This window comes from Sylvia atricapilla, chromosome Z (genome assembly GCF_009819655.1).
Source record: "Sylvia atricapilla isolate bSylAtr1 chromosome Z, bSylAtr1.pri, whole genome shotgun sequence".
In the NCBI taxonomy this organism is placed as follows: Eukaryota; Metazoa; Chordata; class Aves; order Passeriformes; family Sylviidae; genus Sylvia; species Sylvia atricapilla.
Window position 1 is genome coordinate 8,574,754 of NC_089174.1, and position 24,169 is coordinate 8,598,922.

Genomic DNA, 24,169 nt, shown 5'->3' on the forward strand with positions numbered 1-24,169 from the left:
AAGAAAAGGAGCATTTTTGCAAAACCTTTTCCACCACTCTTGACAGGTGTGGGTAGTTAATGTGCCTCATCAGCCGAGGCAAAGTGAAGAAGACCTGGAAGAGGGCGTTGGCAGTAAATAGCTGCATTCCAATGTTGCTTCTAGGGAAGCGGTAGCTCATGGAAGTCTTTCTGATCTTGAGAGGAATTGGTCCAGACTCCAGCAAAGTGCTGAAGGCACCATCTGCTGCCTGGTCCAACCACATGTTTGATGGTTGGATTATAATATAATTATTGGGTTTTTTGAGTGTGAGGGATGTCTGTGTTTGATGGAAGCAGATGTAGGAAGGGATGCTGAAGGGCCAGTGACAGTTAAGGCTTGGAAAGGCAGAATGGGAGAAGGGGCTGTAGTAGCACGAAGAGGAAAGCAGCATTTCTCCAGCAGTGGTGTAGAGCTCAGGGGATGAGCCAGAAGTAGACAGGGAATGCCCAGAACCCCACAAGGCTGGGCTGGACACCTCAGCCCTCAGCACCCACACTATCCTGTTCCTTCCTACTGCTACACAAAAATAAGCCATGAATAGTTGGGGTGGAAAGGGAAGGAACTCGATATAAGGTGAATGAGCTGATCTTAAAGCCTGAGTAATCTCTTTTTCACATGTGTCCACTGATGAATGAGCTTTTGTTCAGGCCAGGGAAGTGACACCTCCCCTGCCTGGGGGATAGCAGAGGAGGAGCTGGTCCTTGTGCCTGCATTGATGCCAGCCAGGGCTTAACCTCCACGGGAGCATCCAGTCCCAGGCATCAGCCTGCCCTCACCAAACCAGAGCAATCCATAATGCCTTGGTAGCCCCTTCTGCTGACAAAAGAGATTTACTGTCCAGTGCAATGTTAATTACTGCTAGCACTTAGGAATCTTTATCTGTCTTCCTTTACCCATAGGGATGTTGTCAGTTTGGATAGCTAATCTGGAATTAAGCTGATGGTCCATAAAGTAGGGCCACCCTTTGGTCAATAATTCACTGCTGTCACCAGCTTCTTTGCTATCAAGAGAGTGACCAGGAATACTGATTTGCTGGCAGCCAAGAGCACCTCCTCTTACTGTGAAGACAGTAAAATGGGTCCTGCTGTGCTGGTAAACCCTGAGTGATGCTTGGTAGTGATTTTTCCTGTTCTAGGTATTTTGAGTGCTAGAATTAAAGACTAAAACATTTTTTTATGGTTAAGAAGCCGCACTGTAAGCTCAGAGCTATGGTTCACAACTTTAGACACCCGTCAGCATGGACTGGTATCGAGCCACAAAGCAAGAGTGACTCAAGATCAGTGTGTGAGCAGGGAATTCCAAGGCCATCCCTTGCTCATGCTGCTCAGAGCACGCAGGAGGTGCTGTCTGGGGCTAGCTCTGCTGAGTTCAGCTCCAGTAGCACACAACCTGTTATGTCTTGAAGGAGGCAATACTGAGAAATGCAGGACTGGCCTTTAGAGAAGCTGAGAAAATTGCCATGTCCAACTCATCATTTCTCCAAGCACGGAAAATTACTTTTCCATCTCCAAAGTCTGCTTTCACTTTATTTACGTCTGATTAGTGATCATTCTTTGTTCTGCTGAGCTTGAAGTAGGAATTCAATGAGGAACAGGTTTCTGCTCTGCCATGTTTGTGCTGCCAAGGTGCAGTCAAATGGAAGGATCATAAGGAAACCGCAATTCAGATGTTCTCCTCCCAAAATGGGTTTGTCCATCCATGGGCCAACCTTGTGATGAGAAGAGTTGGTGTGCACACGCTCATGTGTTCACTCTTGCTAGACAGAAGTACAGATCCTGGTATTTACAGATATTTTTAAATTTTTAAATATCCTGTTTTCAAATAGAGTGTGGTACTTGGTACCAGGGAACAATGAGTTTCTCTGTAAATGTGTTGCATTTTGCTGCTGCCCAGGAGAGGGAAGGCTCTCTGGAGCTTGGAAAGAAGCAATGAAAAGAATGATGCTGTTGACATTGCATTGAGTTTGTGCTGGTGCACACTCCTGTGCCACACTAAGGTGCCTCTCCACAGTGTGGATAAACCTAAGGGAGCTGGGAAATAGAAATGTGGTGTGGAGGGTACCAGCACTCTCATGAGGGTTGGTTAAATAAAAAAGCATTTGCTAATAAAAGATAATTTTTTCCATGCTATATCCAGGGCTAATAAGCAGAGGAAGTGGAGAGAATCGATTCTGCTGTTGCATGCTTGTGTATGATCAGGCCACGAAATTCAAAACACATGAGTTTTGAAAAAGTCCACAACTTCAGCCTTATAAAATGGGTTCCTTTTTCTGATTCTTGCCTGTGATCAGATAATGACCTTCGTAAGCAAAACAACCCCAGCTGTGTTTCATAATGGGAATATACTTCTGTACATTGTAATGAGCTGTTAACAGGGAACAGTATCGTGTGAAAATCGGCACGTTTCCCATGATGCTGCCCTGATTCAAAAGCCACACATAAATTATTTGGTATTGCAGATTTCAAGGTCAGGATTGGCTGCATAAGATCTAGTTTTTCACCTCCAAACCCCAATGTTTTTAGCAGGCTGGAATTTAAAATAGAAAAAGCTGATCTGTTTGGAATCTCAGGAGTTGTGTGAGAAATACCCTCAGTACTTGTGTCAGGTAGTCAAAAGTGTGTGGCTGGATGGGTGACTGGAGTGAAGAAAGGGAAAATAACACTTTTGCTCCTCCCAAACTCTTCCTTACGAGGCTCCTGAAAGAAGGCATCCCGTGCTTTGCAAGCAGATGTGAATTGGTGAAATTAATTGAGTTTTGGGAGGTTTCTAGCAGAGCCAGGAGCTGGTTTTCACTGCTAGGATGAGTTCCCAGGGCTCCCTTCCTGATGCAAAGCAGCACATGGACACATGGCAGGGGCTCCAGAGTCATTTGTGCACTGAGGCACTTTTTCTGCTGGATGTGAATACTTGATTATTAAGCATATATTACAATTCTGAATATTATTTTAGCTGTAAGTTTAGTCTCCATCCTCTCCAGCTTTTTAGGTTTGATCGTATTCCAGAGGCTTACTGAAAACATGCGAAGAATTTCAGCGAAACTCTCTGGAACACTTCTTGTTAAATTCTTCCAGTCATGCAAGCTAAATTAAATGACAGCTCTGTCCACCAAAAGATTACAAATATCAATCAAGCTTCTCCCCTAAACTCATGAAGGAATTAAATGTTTTTCTAAAAGTCTTTTATTCCCCTTAATAATCTCTTTGGCTGTTCTCTTTACTTTACATATTTTTGAAGTGTGTTGAAAGGGATGATTTCTGCCCTAAAGGAGCACAGTGCTTGTAGCTTGCTGACAGTATTTAATCTGAATTTGTGGGCACAATTTTGGGTATTGCTCAAATTGATATTTGCAATACTGCGGGCTTATTTCCAAAAGGGGAAAACAGCTATTAAACTGTAATCCAAGAAACTTGATGCTGAACTCTTTTCAGAGATGGGAGATTAATGATAAAAAGTATGTTGCAGTTCCCAGTATTTAAGGTAAAATTGGAAAAATAGGACCAGGTGGCTCAGTGGGCTGGTAGGATGGGGAGCTCTGAGTAAAGTGGTTGTAAAGAATGAGGAGTTAAAAATATTTCAGCATACAGTGGCCTGTCCAAGACAAGCTGAGTCATTACCCCACATTGCTGCATCTGTTTTTGTCTGGTCACTGTACAGTTATGAATAATTGTGTAAATCATGCTGGGATGCCCTGGGGTGCTTTTTTAGCAGGAAGGCTCGGCACACCATTCCCATCTGCCTTGTGTTTTAGGCTGTAGGGAGACCACAAGACAAGCCCAACAATGAAAGATGTTCATGGAAACCAGATGTGACTGCCCAGTGTCCCTTGGAGTCCTTCCTGCCAGTGCCCTGGCAATGCCCACCCTACCCATCCCAAGGGTCATGGTTTAAAAGGGATGGGGTTGTAAAGAGAACTGATGGACACCTGGACACCTGATCTGTTAGAACTTGTAGTGAGGAGCAGAGGGAGTTTCTTACCATGGATGGGAGAGGAAAGCCCCACAGCCCCCTCAGAGGTGGGTGGATGTGTGTGCCTGGCCTCCCACAAAGATTGCTCCGGTTTACATCAGCTATGTTGTAAATACAGTGTATTTTTGCCATTATGGTTTAACAAAGAAGAGCAGATATGACAGTAAACTCTTACAGCTGGGTGAGTTGTGATTAAGTTAAAGCTATCTCACTTTGGTGATCACCAGACTGTGTATTTTTCTGCCTCTTACCATGGGCTTTAAACCACAGGACATGAATAAACTGTAATGTTAGGGTACAGTCAGCTCTGCTTGCTATTTAAGGATGGGGAATCTGTGTTCAGTACACCAAATATAATTTCATAAAGCATGCAAACCATCAGGGAGGTTGTGGAATGGTTGATGAGTGGGACTAGGGCTGCTGCTCTGGATGAAGATGAGACATCCAGCAGCATTCCTGGGTCTGGATGTACCAATGGAGTGGAGTGGGATTTCCACCCCATGCCTGGTCTCCTGCTAACTCTTCCATTGGTTTTGTGTTGTGGGCTCTATTTATCCCACAGGGGGCTCCAAAATTTAATTGAACCTCTCTATAGTTATCAGCAGCTGGGGAGGACGTGCCTGAGGATGGAGTTTTTCTCCTGGCAAACGAAAGAGCAGTGTGGCAAAGGGATGTCACGTTCACTTGATCCAAAGTTGGAGCCCACGTGATGTTTCTCAGAAAGTTCCTGTTTTATTGTGCCTACAAAGGCATAGAAATTAAGCTGCTAATTTATGGCGTGCCAAGGAAAAAAGTAGTACTACAAGAAATGCTCAGTTATTTTAATGTTTGAAAACACACAACTGAAAAATCCTGATCTTCCCTTGCTCCCCCACTGAGCTTATTAAATCTGAAAATATCCCAAAGCTTAATTCTCTCTGCCAGAAAGTTTCTCTGCTCTTTTGGGTAAGTCATGAAAGTTGTGTCGCCTGGGCTGCGCGGCGGGGTCCCGTCTGGCTTGCTCTGTTCCTGGGATGCAGAGGAGGGAGGATCCCACAGAACAGTGAGCATCCCACAGAGGAGGGAGCATCCCACAGAGGAGCAAGGATTCTGCTGCTGAACATTGCCACCCCTTCCAGCACCGTGGGCTTGGGTTTTGGCAGTGGTGGCACTGGGTTTGAACTGGTGTGTGTGCTAATTAGTTGCTGTGCATGGGAGACCCTCATTCCACCCCATCTGAGCACTGCTGTGAGCTGGGGGCTTTGTTTGAGGGAGCAAAGGACAAGTGATGGTATAAAGGCTTAGGTGGTTGGCATGTTCAGTTCCTGGGTAAGGTCTTCCCTGAGTTACCCTCAGTGCTCCACTTGCCTTTTTATTTGTTATTTTCTTGTGGTTGCACCACGTTCTGGGAGAGGCCTGTAGATGTCTAAACAAAGTAAAATTCCTGAAAAGTGAACTTAAACCAGCCTGAGCCAAAGCCTGTTGGAGGACATGAAAGCACATCCCCTGAGTTTTGAGGAGATGAGCAGCATTTTGCTGCCTGTCATGGGTGTGGGACTCACCCAGCGTGGTTCTCACACCAGGCAGACTTTGGCACGTGCCAGGGAGAGCTTTGCTGCGGGGTTTGCTGCAGCTGAGGAACCCACAGGGATCTCACATGCAGCCATTTGTTTTTCATTACGTTATGCTCCTCTAATATAAACACTAAGGTATGTGGACATTGCTGTGGACAGGGCGAGCCAGATGCCAAAGGCATTCCTCCAAGGCTGTATAAACTTCAGGAGATAAATATTTTAGAAACTGTTTTCTAAGGCTAGCTTAATAGTTTAAAAATATAACCTAGATTCCAGATATTAAAAAATGCCTTGCAAGGCATGCATACTGCTGCAAGAGATGGAACTAACCAATCCCCTGAAGCATGGAGAAAGGGTCCATGCTTGCAGTCTCTTCTCTGTTACTTACCCTTTTAATTTTTTTTTTTCTTAGCGCTGAGATTAAATTTGAGAAGCTTTTAACAGCAGAGTGGCAGGGATAGAAATTTTCAGCATATATTAACTAGCTGACTCACACTTTTTCAAAGGGGATCTGGGTTTATGAGGGAGTAGCCAGCTGCTTTCAGCAACAGCAAAATCAGGAAAGTCAGCAGAGAGTGGAAGCTAATAGTTTATAATGTGTCTAACCCCTCTGTGTGCTGTGACAGGAGTGTGGGGAGTTCCCACCCGTGTTTGGAAAGTGGTCCTGACCCCATGCTCAGGGGAGGCATTCAAGACCCTGTCTCAAGGATGTGCACACTCTCACTCTTAGTTAGGACTTGGCTTTAAAAGAAAGCATCCTTTAAGAGATGCTTTCATTGTGTCACTTGGCTACCCCAAAGACTTTCACTAGCATCCTCTGTGCTTCAAGAGTGAGAAATTAGATTTTTAGGTTATGTCTGTGGGCTGCATACAGACCTGGGAAATCTGCCATTTCCTTTCATGTGTCATGGCTAAAATGGGAGAGAGTCCCTGAAAGTAGTGAGCTTCCCTGAAGAGAGGTTGTTCTTGCTACTGTTTTTTCCCTTGTCAGGCCTACTTTTGGATATGTGTTTTGTAGCTGACCTCAGAGCCTTGGTGACACTGGAATCTTGCAGGGCTCACGCGATTCTCACTGGGCAGAAGCTGAAGGGAAGAATTACCCAATGTGGTTTTGCTTCCTCCTTTTGTTTCTTCCACTGAAATTTTGTGTACAGCTTTGTCCATGAATGAACCTGAGCTGCTCAGTGCTTTGGCACAAGGAGTGTGTTGGGGTCTTGTCCTGTTTTCCTGGCTCCACTGAATCTTGTCCCACCCGTGTCGCCCCAGCGAGCACAGGGAGGGTGGAGGGAAGCAGCTGAGTGACTGTGGCCCCTCATGTCTTTCAGCTGCTCAGAGGGATGACTTTATCCCGCCGGAAAGCTCCAGGAAAAACCGCAGAGGAGGAGGAGGAGGAGAGTGGAGACTGCGACGATGAAGATGAGTGCGGCGGAGGCTCTGGGGATGGAGAGCTGCGAGTGAGGAACCAGCTCCGGTTCTTAGCAGGTGATGGGGATGGTGGGATTGCAGCAGCTGCTCCTCTGTGGGTTGTAGGTTTTGGTGGTGGTGTGGGGAGCTGCTCCTTGGGATCTGCTCATGTTCTCTTGCTGTGGGCAGCCCCAGTGCCCTCCACAGCCACGGCCCAGAGCCTGCAGACACCCAGAATTGTGCTGGCTGGCTGTGGGGCCAGTCGAGGCAGCAGCTGGAGAGGAAATGCCTCTGCTTTTCCAGGCTGGTTCTGCTGGGGTGTATTAAGGGCAGCCCACTAGCGGGGATTTGAGGCAAGTTGCAAATCTGATGTAGGTCCCAGGGTCACCCCTTCTCTCCTTTCCACTGCTGCCCAAAATCCTGAGATTCGATATTAACTTCTCAGCTTCCTGGAGGGCATCACAAAGTCAGGAAGGCTTGTTTGACTGCAGCAAATGATGGCTATTTCTGATAGAGGGTTTAGAGACCCTCAGTGATTTTTTGCAAATACCTCAGGCTTGTTTTGCAGAAGCGATTTAGGTACTTGGGAGCGTAAATATTGCTTTGCTTGCCAGTGTGAGTCATGTCTTTGGTTGCTCTGAAAATGGCCGTGAGCCACTCCTGGTGTTATTAATGAGGTAGTCCCTGGTCACCCATTGGGAGAAGAAAGCAAAGGATGAGTTGTGACTTGGGCAGTCACATGTGCTGCTGGTGTGGCCCTTCTAGATCCACTGACGACCCTGTGGAGCTCACTAGCATCATCTGCTTGTGTGACCAAGCTCAGGCTGCTGGAGGCTGTGTCCAGCATGGATGAGCATTGCTGAACGTGGTTCTGTGGGCTGGAGGCTTGGCCCAGTTAATGCTGGTTCCAGTGCTATGCAGTGCTCCTCGAGAGACCAGACAACTGAACCTGGATAAAATCAGCTTTGCAGCTTTGAAGTTTAAAAGGCAAATTTGGGCTCCTAAACGAAGCACAGATGTTTATAAATTCCCTCCCCTTCGTCTAGGATAATTAAAATATCCTTAATGAAGTGAGAGCTGAAATATTAAATGCCAGTCTCATATCAAAGATTATTGACACATTATGTAAAATGCATAAAATGCATATATTCAGATATTAAGTAAGGGAAAGAAAAGACTTTTCAAGTCCTCCACTCAAAGTCTGAAAGAGAAACATAGAATTTTGAGAGGGATAAAACAAAATTTCATCCAAGAACTAAATAACAAAGTTTATGTTCAAGAAATACGGGTTATTCACGGTGTCCTGTGCTGAGAGCAGAGATACGTGTTTCATTTTCCATGATCTTTGTGTCACACCTTGATGCTATTTTTAATGTGTTTCTAATTTCCTCTTAAAGCCTTCCCCACACTATCGTCAGTGATCTCTGAATTTGGGTATATGATCCTTTCTGCCTTATTTAGCCTATCTAGGCTAGTTTAATCACTGTATTGATCTCCCTGATAACTTGCCCTCCTGGCAACTTAGACAGCCTCTTGTCACTGTGGTACAGGAACATGCAGCAGGAAAAGAGGACTTGTCCTCCAGTGCTGCTCCTGTGGAGGGTGTTTGCTGCTGCCTTTGCTCTGGGTAAATGTTTAACTTTAAAGCAGTTGTGTCTCTGGGGCATGGGGTTCCTGGCAGGTAAAGTCTTTCGGGTTGCTGGGAGAGTGGAGTTTGTCCAGCAGGGCTTTAAGGCACTGACTGAACTCAGAGCACACGAGCTGTGCTTCCACGGAGACCTTCTTCCTTGCCTGCCCATGCTGTATCCTCTTTTTTTATGTTTTCCTTTAGAGAAGAAAGGTGAGGCTGATATGATAGTGACAGAATCCTATTTCGTTGGTATTGGATATAAACTGTGACTCTGTTGAAGTTTTATGTTGGAAACCAGCCCAGGAAAAGTTGCTGATGGTGTGGAAATACTCACTTTCAACATTTTTGAGAATGATATTTCTTTTTACTTTGAAAGGGTATTTTTCAATTAATTTTTTTCCGTCATATCACATGTACATAGTAAGAAATAAAAGGGACCAGAAACCATTCCACATTGCCCCCCCCCCACTTCCACAAATTGTAAATTTTAGGGTAGCATGCCGATTTGAAATGATGCCAGGCTTTGAAATCTGGAAATAATTTACAAAATGAACTTTTACATTTAATGTGGCTTTATCTCTCTCCTTCCCAAGGTGGTTACCCTGTAATAGAGGCAGAAGGGACTGGGAGTGGCTGGGGTTGTGTTACTGAGCCCCTGGTTTGATCCCCTGCTGGATTCTCTGCAGTTTTAAGGCAGGAGCATGGATGGCAGGCTCTGTTATAGTGCAGTGGTCAAACCCAACCCCTCATCTGAGCATCTTTGACTCCTTCTGTGGACCCTCGAGGTCTGCAGTCAAGGCACACAGGGGTTTTTTGGGTTTTCCTCCTTTTCTCAGGTGCTTTGTTCAGCCTGGGGAAATTAGCAGTGGAGAGCTCCTCCCTTCCAAAGGGTTCCCCAAGCCTTGCAGAAAGACTTGGTGATGCCTTGAGGAGGAGGAGGAGGAGAGGTGAGTGTCTTGGGCTGGCAGCAATTTTGGCTGTTGGTTGAGTGAAAACATTGGCAGGGTTTGCCACCTCTGAGGCCTTTGCATCTCTCAGATGCCATGGGAGTTTCTCCTGCTCCCTGGTGTGGGTGCCACTGGCCCTGCCAGCGAACTGCAAACATCTGCTGAGCACTGGCCTCACCAAGATGTCCCCTCAGAAGGTTTTGAAAATAAGGAGATGAAAAAAGAGCGAAAGAGGGAAGAAAAAAAAAATAGTCAGTCTAAAATACAGACTAGTTTTGATTTATCGCCTGTTGTATAAAATGTAACCTTTGTTTCCTATTTATAATGAGCCTGTAATAACTGGACAGTCAACCTAAACTTTAATGATTTAAACATACTTGTAAACTGTCAAGTCAAAAGTTTGTGAGTGACTATAAACATATGTTGGTGAGCCCTATATGCTAATAAATTCATTATTATGTTGCCCCAGTGGGAAACACGGAGATGGCAGGCTTTTTTTTTTTTCTTTTTTTTTTTTTTTTTTATGATAGGTCTTTTATTGTTTGTCACATCTGCAACACATTAAGGGTTTTGAAGGCAGATGATGTTTACAATAAGGGGGAGGACTGAAAACCTCCCAGCTCAGAGAAAAGTGCATCCTGTTTGTCAATGGAGTACCCATGGAGCCGGCACCCTGGCCATGCAGCTCTAAAAATAAAGCTCTGTGCATACACACATATATATTTATGCCACACCAATGGCAAATCATGTCTGAAAATGAATTATAGTATTTCCCCCCAAATTATGAGTCAGTGCAAATGTCTTCCAGGCTCTCTGTGATGCAGACATGTGTTCCCAGCCTGCTAAGATCAGTCATCCTGCACCAGGCACCCAAAGGAAAAAGAGCCCGGAGTGGTTGGTGCTTTGCTGATGCTCCAGCCACCCACTAATAAGCTCACCTCGGCTGTGCTTACTCCAGATGCCACTTGGAACCCAAGAGGTCATTGCTAGGGAGCCTGAAATTAAAACATGGATGCTGGACAGGCTCCTGTGCCAGGTGTGGGCTTTATCAAATGCTGGGGGAGAGAAGGTGCAGGCGTTTCAGGGGCTTTGCAAAGGTGGTTTGCTCAAGCTCACCAGTGCTCCTGGGCTTCTCACAAGCTTTTCTGTGAGAAAAAGATCTATTTTAGTAGCTGAAGCACCCAGAGAACATTCTGAACAATCCAGCATACTTGGGGAAGGGATTGGGAGTTTGAGGAGAAGATTTACTCTTTCAAAATATCTGTGTTAGGCAGCAACAAAAGTTGTCTTGGGAACAGATGGATTTGGCAGAATTAAGTAGAAATAGTTTGTCCTGGGAAGGGAAGTTGGCCTCATCCCATGAGATATGTAAGGATAGATATGTGCAGTAAAAATATATAAAGATGGCTCTGGAAGTTTGTGTGTGTGAAACAGCTCCTCTGCCTGGCTGCTCCTGCTGCAATAACCTGCAGTTAGTTTTGCTCTTGGCTGTCCCTTGTCTAGCTCTAAGGGGGAGAGGGAGTCTGTAGTTTAAGCCCCCAAGGAAGCCCCATGTTTTCCTGCACCCTGCCCATTTGCTGCCAGACCCTTTGTGTGTTTCCAGCAATTCATGCCATACCTAGGTAGTTTTTGAAGAATCAGCACAGTCTCCCCCTTGACTCACCCAGATCTGTAACTCTTTAATAACTTCTAGCTTGCTTTGCCACTGATTTATCCTCTCAGCAGGGCCTTTTCTGTGTGCTCTCATCACCAAATTACAGGCTTGAGTATTTCCTCTGGGCTGGCCAAGTGGGGTGTTTCCCCAGGTGGAAAGGCTGCTTTTTGTGGAAAAGGTAGCCCCTTTTTCCATGTTACAAAGGCATGGCTTTTGGGAAACTGGAATTCCAACTGTGAATTTTGAATGCACGTCACAGGGCAGGAGAGGTCTCTGTGTTTGTGTGGGCACAGAGCGGGACCCCTGTGTTTTCTGTCTTGCACCATGTTTTTGGAAGCTGCTCTGCAACCCCCGTGACTTGGAACTTTCATCCCGTTCTGCTTTTTAACAGCTCCTAATGCCCAGAAAAGCATTCCATGTTTTTGACGTCTCAGTGCTGAGATGTTCCTGCAGCTCAGCCTTTGGCAACCTTTCTCCCCTCACCCTGTCTTCCCCCAGGTTTGTTTCAGGAGGGTGCCATCAATCAAAGCTCCCTCCCTGAGGCTGCTCATCTCATTTTGGGGGTCAAACATGTACCAGGGGTTTTCCCTGTGACTGGCAGAGGGAGAGGCCAGACAAGGTCACTTTGGGTGCTGCCCTCCTGGTTCCTGCTGCTCATTTCTGTGGGAAAAGTTCCTTAGAAATGAGCATTTGTGCTGGAAAGGGGGACGTTCCCAACCTGGGAATAGCAATCAGAGTCTGCTGAGGCTCACTCCATGTGTGTGCTGGGCGGCAGACCAACACTAGTTAAACTGTTTACAAGATCATGTATTCCCATCCTTTATCACAGTGATCTGCCAATGCCTCTGGGGTGCCCCTATCCCAGCACCTGTATCTGCTGATGCTGCTCTGCTCCATTTACTCCTGGGTCTTGGGCTCTTCATCCCTCTGCTGAGGCAGGCTTTCTCAAATACCCGAATGACCTCTAAAATTCCCCTTCCACAGGTGGGAGACATCCCCATCTGTGTGGGTTTTGCTGACAGTGCAGGCCCACGTGGCTGCAGTCCCATCCTGACAAACAGCCTGCAGGCTTGGATGGTCCTGCTGACAAATATCATGTGTGCAGTACCAACATTTACTGTGTGTGGCTCTGCTCAGCCTTCAGCAGGGCTGGCCAGGCCTTGGCTCAGGCACCAGGTGAGCAGGGTTGGATTGACACAGCATCTTCCATGGGGTTTTTTATCTGCTAAAAGCTTTAGGACTTCTAACTATCCTTTTAGTAGCAGAAACTTACTTTTTTTTTTTTTTTTTTTTTTTTTTTTTTTTTTTTTTTTTTTTTTTTTTTTTTTTTTTTTTTTCCCCTTCTCTAAAGAGAGTGCTCTTGAGTGCTTGACTGAAGCAAGAATAGCAGAAACATGCTGTTTTACAAGACGTTCATCCTGTCCCAGAGTGAAAAAATTATAGGGCCAAATGTCAGTTAGATTATCCTGATGGAAGAGCTGGAATTGTACCGACCAAAACAGTGCAATAGCCTGATTATTGCTTTTCTGTTTCAAATGTTTATGTTTATTGAGGTTTTCTTTTAATGAAGATCTGGTTCAAAGTCAAGAATTCCTCATCATCATCTAAATAAAAGCTAAAAGATGGAGAGGGAGTCACATGTAGCAGTTGACTGACCCACTAATTGAGTGGCAAGCTCATTAATTTACTTTTGACGTCAGCAAAAAAAGATTTTTTTTATTGACAGACTGGGAAAATTATTGGTGGTGTTTGGAGAAGGACTTGTTCATAGCATCCTTCAGCTGGTTGTGCTGCTGTGACTTTTGCAGGCCTCACACTCTACACACTGTGTACATTTTCAAGGGTTCTTGTGGACCTCTGTGCCCTGAGTTCCTCCAAAGAAACACTAATTTCATAACTGAAGAACTAGAAAGTCATCTATCAGAATCTGTACTCTGAGAAAAGCTACATATATGCAAAAAACATCTATGGAATCAGCAAGTAAATTCACTGGACATAAGTAGTCCCATGATTCTATTTGTTTGTTTGTTTGTTTGTTTCAATTTCACTTCATTTTTAAAATTATTTTTAACTTTTTCAGTGTTATGCTTACAAATCCAATTCCAGCTGAGCACTTTGTATCTGGTATTCTTAGGACTTCCTCTGCCTCAGTCCATTCTGACCCAAGGCTAAGAATGATGTACAATTTTTTTAAAGAGCTGATTCAGAGGAGGGGATAGTCATAAATCACATGGTGCATGACATTCCCAGTGTGAGGAGATACTGGTCTAAATCCTTCTTTTGGAAGATGAGTCTGTGGGCTCAGCATGGGTGAGGCTGAATGGCTGGAAACACACTAAAGGTCAGATGAGATGGTGCCTCTGCTATAACACATAAAAGTGTGCCAAGGTCTTTGGAAATCTGTGGCTGCTCATCACTCCCAGATGTTTATAATGCCAGTTTGCTGGCAAAAGGCTCACCCTCTAGTTAGGCTGCACATTTGAATAACAGTTTGTACTGTGCCAGGGTGTCTAAGGAGGTACTTTTCAACAGTGTAATTTGTGAGCTAATGTTTCTTTAAATTGTTACTGAGCACAGCATCTTACATGACTGAACGCCTCAGAACAATTTCAAGTATGCAAAAATGTGCCCAGTTGCAATAGTGATGGCCATATTTATCTTTAAAGGATGATGAATCTGTTTTTTGTGGCTGAAAACACATGAATCCTTGATGAAGTTGGGAAACACAATTCCTGACTTGGATACAGCCTTGCTTTTTGGGTTTGGTTTTTTTTTTGTGGTTTTTTGTGTTTTTTTTTTTTTTTTTTCTGTTTTGCCTTGTGGAGAGGCAAAATAATTTAACTGGTTTTCTTTTTAAGGCACAACAATAAAGGTGTATTTCAGACAGAAGCAGATCAGGTGCTACTTGCCAAAGGCCCAACAAGATAACCTTACCCTGATAGTCAGGGCACCGTATCTGCACATTTTGTTGTACAAAGAGAGGTTTGTCTGCGAGCCTGATAACAATATAACGTGTTGATTGACTTTTCACATAGGAGAGGGTGCCCCTTTCATGAGTGGCTTGGCTTTTACTAATGCCTCGCTGCAGGTAAGCTGATAAGAGAGATTATGGGGATGTAATAAATGAGGCTGTCGGGCACAGTCCAGCTCAGCGTTGTGGGAGAGGGCTCTGGCCCTGGACTCTGTCCCAGCTGTCCTGGCTGATGTGTGGGCCCAGCACTTGTGTCAGTGTGCCAGCACTCAGCTGTCAAGCTGCACAGCATGTCACAAACGTCACAGCACAGGGCTGGGCCACCCCTCTCCTGCCCCGTGCCTGCTGCAGCTCCTGTTCCCAGGAAATGCACTCAAGGCCAGCTTGGATGGAGGTCAGAGCAACCTGCTCTGTCCGTGGAAAGTCTCTGTCCGTGGAAAGTGTGGTGGAACTAAATGATCTTTAAGGTGCCTTTCAATGACAAAAGAAGAGAAGTTCACAGCACCAAGGTCCATCAAAGACTATAAAACAAGTTTGCCTAAAAAGTGTCTAGGGGAAATACAAGTATGTCAATAGCTGAAGACACAATGAATGTTGGGTCAGATGGCCCTGTCTCATTGAAAGTGCATAGGAGGAGGCCCTGGTCTCTCAGCTGTGGAATCTTGAACTGCTGTCCATCCTCTTGCCCTGAAGATGTCCAGGAGAACAGATGATGTTTCAGGTGGATCATGGAAACCCTCTCTTACTGGAAACATTTTGGGTACAACTTTCAGAGCACTTTTTCATCCCTGTAGGGAAGAATGCTCAAATTCTCCAGGCTGCCTTAAAAAGCCTGACCTCTTGGTTCCCCTCTTCAAATTTGAACAAATGTGTTTGTTTTTGTGCAGGTGGTTATTGTGGCAATGACCTGGCAGTGCGAGTTGCAGCATTGCATTGTGGCAGCAACCGGGAGCTCTGGGGAGCTGGTGTTTGCTTAGATGTGGTTGAGTGGGAGTCTGCATGGCAGCATCTCCCTACCTGGGATCCAGCAGGTCCCTACATGCTGCAGACGGCAGCAATTGCATTTTGAAAATTAGTTTTTACGTCTTTCCGTAAATATAAATGTATGTGACTATGAATTAATCAAGCCTGATTAAATGAAGCTCTGAGTTAAATACCTGGAAGATGTTGGGATCTGGATGTAACCTGGATGGAGGAAGAGGCATTACTTGAGGTGAGGTTTTCACAATTAAATCAATGGACAGCCCATGCTGGACTTGGGCACAGCCCTGACTACAGAGCCTGTTGCTGGTTGCTGTTTGTCTCCAGAAGAAAGAAACACAGACCTGCTCAGAAAGTAGCTTCTTTTTTAGTCCTTGCCAAAAAGGTATTGGAAAGGGGAAGAAGGATGCTTCTCTGGAGAAACCCCCTAGGATCCTGGTGTTTTAATCCTTATTTCTTTCTGTCTTCTCACCCCTTGCTTTGCAAGTGAAAATAGTATGAATTTGGGTCTGGCCTGCAAATCACTCATCAGTCGGTGCATTACCAGGACAGGATCAATTACTGAGTCAACACTGCTCCGTGTGCTCCAGAAACAGGGGATCCATCATCTGTCAGGCAGGAGCTCTCCTCGGCTGTTGTGCATTAGCCTGAGCTGTGCACACACATCTGCTGAGGCTGACACCACAGTAACATGAACTGAACCAGGTGTGTTTGCCTGAGCACAGGCTCCCCTGATTCCCAGGTGTATCTCCAGCAGATCCCTGACCCCTCGTGCTGGGATGGATGAGCTGTGAGCTGGAGGAGGGACATCCTCCTTCCCACGCAGTGGCTGCCACATACTGTGCTCTGCCTTCTCCCTCCATTCCTGCCCTGGGGCTTTCACAGCTGGAAGGAGAGCCCAGATGGGTTTCTTCTGGGAACACATTTCAGGCAACCAAGTGGTTCTGGAGTCTGCTGGCTTTGCCAGCTTTTCTGGGTCTCTGGGGCATCTTCCTTGGGACAAAATAAGTACCCTGGCTTCAAGATTTAATCTCCCCTCATGTTGCTTTTAGGGCCAACCAGAAACTTTCTAATGGGAGACTTTGTGTTGCAAACTGCCTCTGCTGAACTGGGAGGCAGTAAAGCATGCTGGAGTTTTGGATGGGATTTTCTTGTTTAGGAATAAACTGAAACATCTTTCGCTGCTCTTGCAGCAGGGAAGTGAAGCAGCAGCAGCCTAAAGCACAAGGTAATGCTGTCTCCTTTCACTCCACAGCAGCTTCTTGTCTGAAAGTCTGCTTGAAATTATATTTTTAATTATACCACAGGAAAAAAAAACCCACCAAAAAACCAAATGAATTGATTGGAATTTGTTGGAGTTGTACATCAACTTGCCTTTTTAATTTATTTTTTTTTTTATTTAAACAACAAAAAATTTGGACGTGTTTTGCTTTTGTTCTGCTTTGGAGCAGTAGCACATTCCCCTTCTTTTATGGGAATGGAAATCTGGCGTGTTGACCAGCTTCTGTTGTTTCAGAAAGTGTCTTCAATGGTATTTGGGGCTCTCAATGACATCTTGCTGTCTGTTCCTGCTTTTCATTTGCTCTTTGCTTCCCCTGGGACCTGGGACAATGCTCTGCCCTTCCCTCCTGCAGGAGGCTGGGCCTGTGCCCACAACAGAGCTTGAGTGAAAACCCACCAGCACCTTCCCTTTCCCACACCTTCCTTCCTTGGAGGGCCCTTTCTGTGTATCCCATATCCAGGCAGGTGGGAGCTGGTGCCTGAAGTGCTGCCTTGGGTCTGAGTCTTTGCTGGGTGCTGAGGGACCTCTGAGTGCCCACGATGCTGCTGCATCCCTTGGTGACTCTGTCATGTGTGGGGAGGGATATGTTGCAGTGGCAGGTACTGCTGGCTGCTGAGCATCAGGTTTGGCAGCTGGACAGATTGCCAGGGCATCTGTCACTGCCTCAGTCCAGTGCAGGAGTCCCAGAAGGATTTCTAAAATGTAAATTACGACTGCAATGTGAGACACATCCTTTTGCTTTGCTGGGTTTTTTTTCTCCCTCCTTCCTGTTTGAATTCAGTTATCTTGAGTCTGTGTAAAATTGCTGGACTCTAAGCTGTTTTGCTTGTGTCTCATGGATACTGGAGACGCTTCCTGCACGGGGAGGCAGACATCTGCTCCAGCCTGTTTTTGGAGTTTTTCTGTGTCAGACAGCCTGCAGTTGGCAGGTGGGAGCCGGTGGTTATTATCAGAATGAGTAATATCCTCTGTCTCCTTGATAACTCTCTGCTGGCTGCTCTGTAGCTTTGGTATGTTTGCTCTTGTCCTCTTCTGGTTCTCTGTAGATCATTCCAGTGAAAAGTAAATAAACAAAAAAAAATGTTGTGTGCTCCCCAAAGCCATCACAGAACACAGCCTGCAGTATCTCTTCTTCTTGTCCACGTAAATCACTGCTAAAGCATGTGCAGAGAATGTGAAAGAATGCATTTATACCAAAGCACTCTCCTCTCCTATTCCCTATAAAAGCAAACTTCCCCACTTGTGCTCCAGTGCCTGTTCTCAGGGAGCATCTAATGCACCATGTCCCTTCTTGACTCTTGTAGCTTTATTTAGGTGTGGCCTTTGGTGACAGTCAGAAAGCTTTGCCCTGGACAGCTGGAGTCTGGCAGCTCTTGTGGGGATGGTGGTCCTGAATCTGCCTTCTCCAGGCATCTCCTTGCTGGTCTGGATTCCCTCCTTTCCACCCCTCATTGGCTTTATTTACCCCAGAATCATCAGGGATGCTCTCCAGCCACTGCAGTTTTTCCTGGGCCTCACACCAGTCCCCCAGGTCTGCTGACCTTGTCTCCAATGAATACATACCAGCTGGTGGGTCAGGTTTTGATCCTGGAGGTTCAGCTGATGTCTTTCCCTCAATTTGGTTTCTCTAAATGTTTTTTAAGGCAGCTTTGAGCAGCTGAAGGCAGCAGAAGTGGTACCTCACCATGTGCAGAGTGGGTCTGGTGCAACCTGGAGTTTTCAGCTGTAAATATTTGTACACTAATGTTCAGTGTAAATAACTGCACTGAACTTGGCCCTCAGGTTCCTGTGGACTTCAGCACCAGCTTGTGTCTCTTGTTGATACTTTAGTGTCTGCTGGGCCAGACACTTAATATTATTAGCAGACACTAAATAGGTCTCTCTTATTTAGTGGCCTTAATTTATTAAATCAGGCAGAAGTGTTCTCGGAAGAGGAGTGCTGGAAAAGGGAGCAGAGCAAGCTGTGAGTTTCTAATTTGCTGGATGAGGCCCCTGGAGATCCATGTGATCTGGTGCACTAGAGGCACTGCTATTGCAGTGAGTCATAAACAGATGTGCCCAATTTACATTGCAGCTTAATACCTTTGTTTTAAAAAAAATTTGGCCTTTTTAAAAATACAAATGTGTTAAAGCAGATGTTTCCAGTAAAACAAATACTTGTGTGATTTACAAACAACTTCCTACCGCCAGAACTCATTAGAAAATGCGGAAAAAAGAAAAATGGTTCTGTGTACCCAAAAAAATCCCAAAACAAGGACATAGCAAGGCAGTATTGCTACACACTGAACAAAAATTACTGCTGTGCTTGAGTTGGAAAGCAAGAGCTTAGAGCCTGATTTCAGTTGCTTATAACTAAGGTTCACCCTGACAGTTGCATACATTAAGGAGCAGAAATCTGTCTGTAAAAATACTTAACCAGCTCCTGTTATGTAGGATACAGGGTAACTGAGACCACTATACGGGTTTGTCTGGAGGCTCCCAAATCCACTCCATCTCACTGAAACCTACACTGGGGGACTGGCTGGCTGCAGGATGGCACTAACCCTAAAGCAGAGCTAACCATTAGAGCCCCTAGAGCAAGCCCTGCTCTGAGAGATCCCTCGCTGGAACATTTCCCCACAGCAGGATGGGATGCACAGGGGAATACTGCCTCTGCCTCTGCTCGACCTGCAGCTCAGGTGTGCCTGTTCCCCGGCTCCTCCCATTTTTTGGGAGGGTAAAGGAAGGCGTGTGCTGAGAAACTCTTGTTTCTGGCCTCTCTGAATTTGTTTCCTGCCCAGCTCCTGCTTGCCCTGCAAGCCCAGCACTCCTGTTACAATTTGACACCCCATGTGGTCTTAATGGGTTTCCCAGGCCACAGCTCCAGCACAGCCAGCACTCTTTGTTAGCTGCAGAGGCTGGCAATCCCCCTTTGCCTTCCAGCTCTCTGCAGCATGGGTATCATATTTTTTTAATGCACTTGTCACCTATTTTATCCAGGTGTTTGTTGGAAAAGGAGAAGTGACAGCAGATGTTTGTGGGTTGGCAGGCTGCTCCTCTAAATCCATTGTGGGTGCCCTGGGCAAATGGCTCGTCCAGCTTCTGAGAGGACACAAAGTCATCCAGGCAGATGGAAAAACAGGGAGACATCCAGCAAGCCTGAATGGAGCAAAGCAGGGAAATCAGGAGGCAGAGAGGGTTTTGTTTCTTTACTAGGGCATTGCAGGGGAGTGACCATGGCCGTGTCATATGTGTGGATTTATTCCAGTGGAAGACACTAACTCAGCAAATGCTGCAGTGCGGATGGTTTCTGGAGCACCTTGGAGCACCCCTGCATGTTGGGATGCCTGCCCATGGATCTGCTTCCTGTGTGTCTGCTGGGAATGCCTCCTGCAGCTGGAGAAGCTGGGAGGATGGGGCTGGAGGATGTCTCACCCAGGAATGGGTCACACGCAGCAGCCCAGCAGCATACAAGGAAGCAACAAGGATGATGTGAGGAACTCCTGCTGCTCCTTGGTATGTGGATATCCCATCAGAGGTATCCAGTTTGTTATCAGGAAAAACGACTGCTAATGTCAGAGACTCTTGGGGAGTCCTTAAAGCAGGGACTGAGCAGATGCCCTGAAGGGTGGCTGTGGGATGGGGCTGCCCCTCACCTGCACAGCTCCCTGGTGTGTCAGCTTCCCGTGCCTTTGCCATAAGGATTCAGAGCCAAACCTCAAATGGCTGCCTTCTCAGGGGAACGTGCTTGGACATGTCCAGGGAAATTGGAAGTATCCTGGGGTCAGGATTCTGCTGCTTCAGGGTGGCTCAGGGCACTCAGAGGTGCTTTCCTCAGCTCTCCTGTCAGTGTCCCTGAAACCTCATCACAACCTCGGCTCAGTTTTAGCCATTAGTGAATGGAAGCTTGTGCTTGGCTCCCAGGGACCAGAAGGTTTCGGTGCTTAATTAATTTCTTCAAAGTGGAGGGTGTAATTAATGCCTGTAGTGTGCTTTGAGACCCTTGGGCAGTGCGAAATCTGGTTTGGTCTATAAAAATCATCACTGGCCAGCAGCACACACCAGCAGCACACACTCATCCTGTCACCCTGTCTGGGGGGGTCTTTTGGTCTCCTGGTGCTGTCTTGTAGAGGGCCATGAGCAGATGTAGCCCAAAACATCTTATTTCCCCTCCATGCTGACAGTCCCCAGTCACTGCAAATTGTCCTGGGGGCAGAGAGCCAAATGGAAAAATAAAGTCCCCTCACTTCTTAAAAAGGGGGCATCTCTGTCTCCTTCCCTGCTGTGCCCACACAGACTTTTGTGATTTGTTCCTGAATTCCCTTTGTTTTTCAGCAGTTTCTTCAAAGAAGGAAAATTATCACTAGTTGCTTCATGCTGGCTTTAGAGTAAACTATCTTTCAAAGTCTAGGCAAACTCAGTTAAAAATTGGTATATTTTGGCAGCTTAGGAGAGCTAGGCAAATTCTCTTCCTGATACCTATAAAGCTTTTTTTTTTTTTTTCTTACTCTCAGCATTGTTTTTGTGGATGTTAAACATGAATATCAAGGAGATATTGAAACAGATTGCAGGTATGTTAAGTTCCAGCACAATCAACTGCCACTATTTTAAAAAGATGCTCTTAAGCAAGCCTTTAAAATTCCCTCCTCATTTATCAGTTTTCAGGTGTATAACTGAACAGAATTGCTCCCTGTCCCACCCCCTCGTGACACCCATTGCTCACGCTCTGGGTGATCCAAAAGACATTTTACACCACCAAGCATTAACAGAAATAAATTAACACTTTAAAAGCGTAAATGTTGTATTTCATAGGAGTCAGGCAGGATATTTGGAAGGGAAAGAAATGTAAATGGAATGAAATTCTTAAGCAAGATTATTGATATGACAGGACTAAAGGGCTTGGGATTCTGTGAAAAGTGCCTCTTTTCATCCCTCTAATAAGTCCATTACTTGCACTCGGGAATATTTTAAGGTCCTTTTCATGCTGAATCTGGACTTGAGCATGCTTTGCATTTCAAGCTTTGTCTATGAATCAGTAGAAGCCAAAGTTATTTCTGCTTTAAAATAACAGGACCAGGGAACAGCTAATCTCTTTTCATTCTGAGTCCTTACATTATTTTACTGGACAGAGTTTGTGTTGGCTACAAAACAGGGCATTCACAAAATCTATGAGAAGGAATTTAGTCTAAGAATGAAGCCTAGATTGCAGTATGCATAAAGACTCCTTTTCCTAAGGCCATTAAGAAATTCCAAATCTGAGCTATTTTGAACAGTGACATTAAATTAGCCTTGCTAATTCCAGTAATTCAAGCCGATAGCAGAGTTTACAAATCTACTAGATGAGGCCTTCCCATAATTACAATCTCAATGTGCTTTTCAGCTAAGGTGAGTTGGCACAAAGAAAAAAAGATAAATAAATAAAAGGGGGGAAAATGCTCTTTCTGTTCTGGCTTTTGAGATGAATATCTCTAAAGAACAGTTAAGCGGCTGTATTGCATCAATAAGACATCCCCTGTCCTGGACTGGCAAGTTCATTTTTATCTCTGATGTGCAAGTGAAACACAGAGGAGAGGCTGGATTTTTTCCCCCTGCTTTGTTTTTTCCTGTTGTCTCTTTAAAAAGGAGAATTCATGCTGCTGGTGCTTGTAATTCAGTTTTTAGTTGTTTATTTACAGGTGGTAATTCTTCCTGGGAAAGAGTGTGACTGGTTACCCTCTTTTGTGGGCAGAAAAAAAAAAACCAAACCCCAACCTTTGGAGGATAAATCCAGGTTAGAGCAGGTGGAACAATGATACAAAGGTGCAACCCTTATTATTCCTCTGTACAAAGATGTTGATTTGCAGATGCCAAAACAGCTAAACATTCCCAGTGTGATGGAAAGGCTTTGAGAATATGTTTTCAAAGCCATAAGGCACAAAAACATGAAACAAATAAAATTGAGTGCATTATTTAAAAGGGTGTTAATTTTATTATAACCAAGCTGAGGTAATATAAGGGCGAACCTAAGTATGCACATCAGCACTTAACTCAGGCTGCAATGTTCATAAAATGTCCTTTTGATCAAGCTGTGAGTGTTTTGATCCTTATTCTATGAGCATCATTCAAAGTGACCTAACTGTAGCTCCAAACAGGCATCTGCAGCTGCAGAAGTCCTTGAGCAATAACAGGTCAGGAACTTGAATGTGCGCTCTGCCGGGAATGCTAATATTGCAATCCCTTTTTGTTGTTGTTGTTGTTCCAAATAAGAAGGAAAGGACAAAAACTCTCACGAAATAAAAATTCCCAAAAGAAAATTGTCCTCCCACCATCAGCTTGGATACTCGAATCAAAATATTAAACAAAATGATGATTTTAATCTATCAGAATAATAATGGCATGGCTGCTAAATAATTTTATATCATCCCCACATGGGTGTTGGACCTTTCTTTCCTTGGTAGCATTGCCACCATTGGCACATCGGTGGTTTTTAGAAGACCACCCTGATCTAAGAGGATGTTTTTCTGCTGGGCACCCACAGGACTGGGTGCAAGTCCTGCAGCTCACAAAACCATGGCAGCACATTGCACAACCACATGGTCCTGGGTAGGGGTGGACCAAAGCTCTTGCAGGAGCCTGGGAGTCATCCCCTCCTCTCCCTGTGGCAGGCAGGTTTCCTACCACTGATGCACTCTGTCCACAGACTCAGGTATATGCAGCAGATTATGTCCCAAAATTCTGCTTATAGCAAAGTATGGTAGGAACAGCTCTGCTATTTTTAGGGGCTGGAGGGAGCTGCTTTTGCTCCCCAAGACTGGGATGATGGATGGGAAGGAGTGAGGTGAGGTGAGGGGCACAAGCAAGACTTTTTTTCTGAGGCAGTGAAGAGATGGGGGAGGCAGAAGTGCAATTCTTGATTTCCAGGAAACTCTTATCTCTAATCTCTGTAAGCTATTTTAGAGAGGATTTTGTGATTTTGAAGGGATTTACAAACTGGATTACATAGCCTTTTTATTTTGATTTTCCACTGTGATTGTGACATTCCTAAGAGAGAGCCATGATTGCTTCAGATAGGATGGAGAAGGAGGCATTTGTGAGCTTGGATCTTGGAGCCCTACTGAGTTGTCACCTCCTTGTTTCCCTGTTTTCTGGGTCCATGGAGGTGTCCCCAGAATAATTTGGATTGTCCCACACGTATCCTTGTCTCTGGCACCTTCTTGTGGCTGTACACGCTGACCCAGGGAGATGCCAGGCAGAAGCCCAGGGCAAATCCCCTCCATCCCTTGCTCCTTCCTTCTGGAGTGGGAGCAGTCAAGGTGGTCTCCTTGATCTCCAGCATGGTCCCAAGCCTGACAGGGAGGCCCTGGGCCTCCAGGAAAGTGTAAATGTGATGGCAGAGGTCCAGCACAGCCTGAGCACTGCAGCCACAGTGTCCTGGTGCTCAGTAGGGATGACACTGGGATTCCCATTGGAACTGCCACCACCATTCAGATCCAGCTTTCAGCACCATCATTCCACCACTGCTCTGGGGTTAGGGTTTGCTCTTGGTCTGGGAGGGAAGCAGGGAGCAGAAATCAGCCAGGGTTTGTGTCAGATGTTACAAGCACCCAGTGAGCAGCTGGGTTTAATTTGGGTCTTTCTCCACAGCCATGCACTGCAAAGCCAGGTCCTGGTTTCAGACTACAGAGGCTGTTCCTGGGGCTGCTTCCAGTGCAGGGAAAATGTCCTGAAGCTGTTAAAATGTTCCAGTCTATGAACCCAAACCTTCTTCTGTATAAAGTGGAAAAGTTGGGTATGGTGATGTT

At 45.5% G+C, this 24,169-nt stretch overlaps 1 protein-coding gene across 1 annotated transcript in view; it reads left to right on the top strand.

Moving 5' to 3' along the window:
* Positions 1 to 24,169, top strand: part of GPC3 (glypican 3) — a 133,099-nt gene that overhangs the window by 99,986 nt on the left and 8,944 nt on the right. The window contains exon 6 of the mRNA XM_066338539.1: positions 6,866 to 7,022. Within this exon, the coding sequence (XP_066194636.1) occupies positions 6,866 to 7,022 (157 nt within the window). The remainder of the gene's footprint in view (positions 1 to 6,865; positions 7,023 to 24,169) is intronic.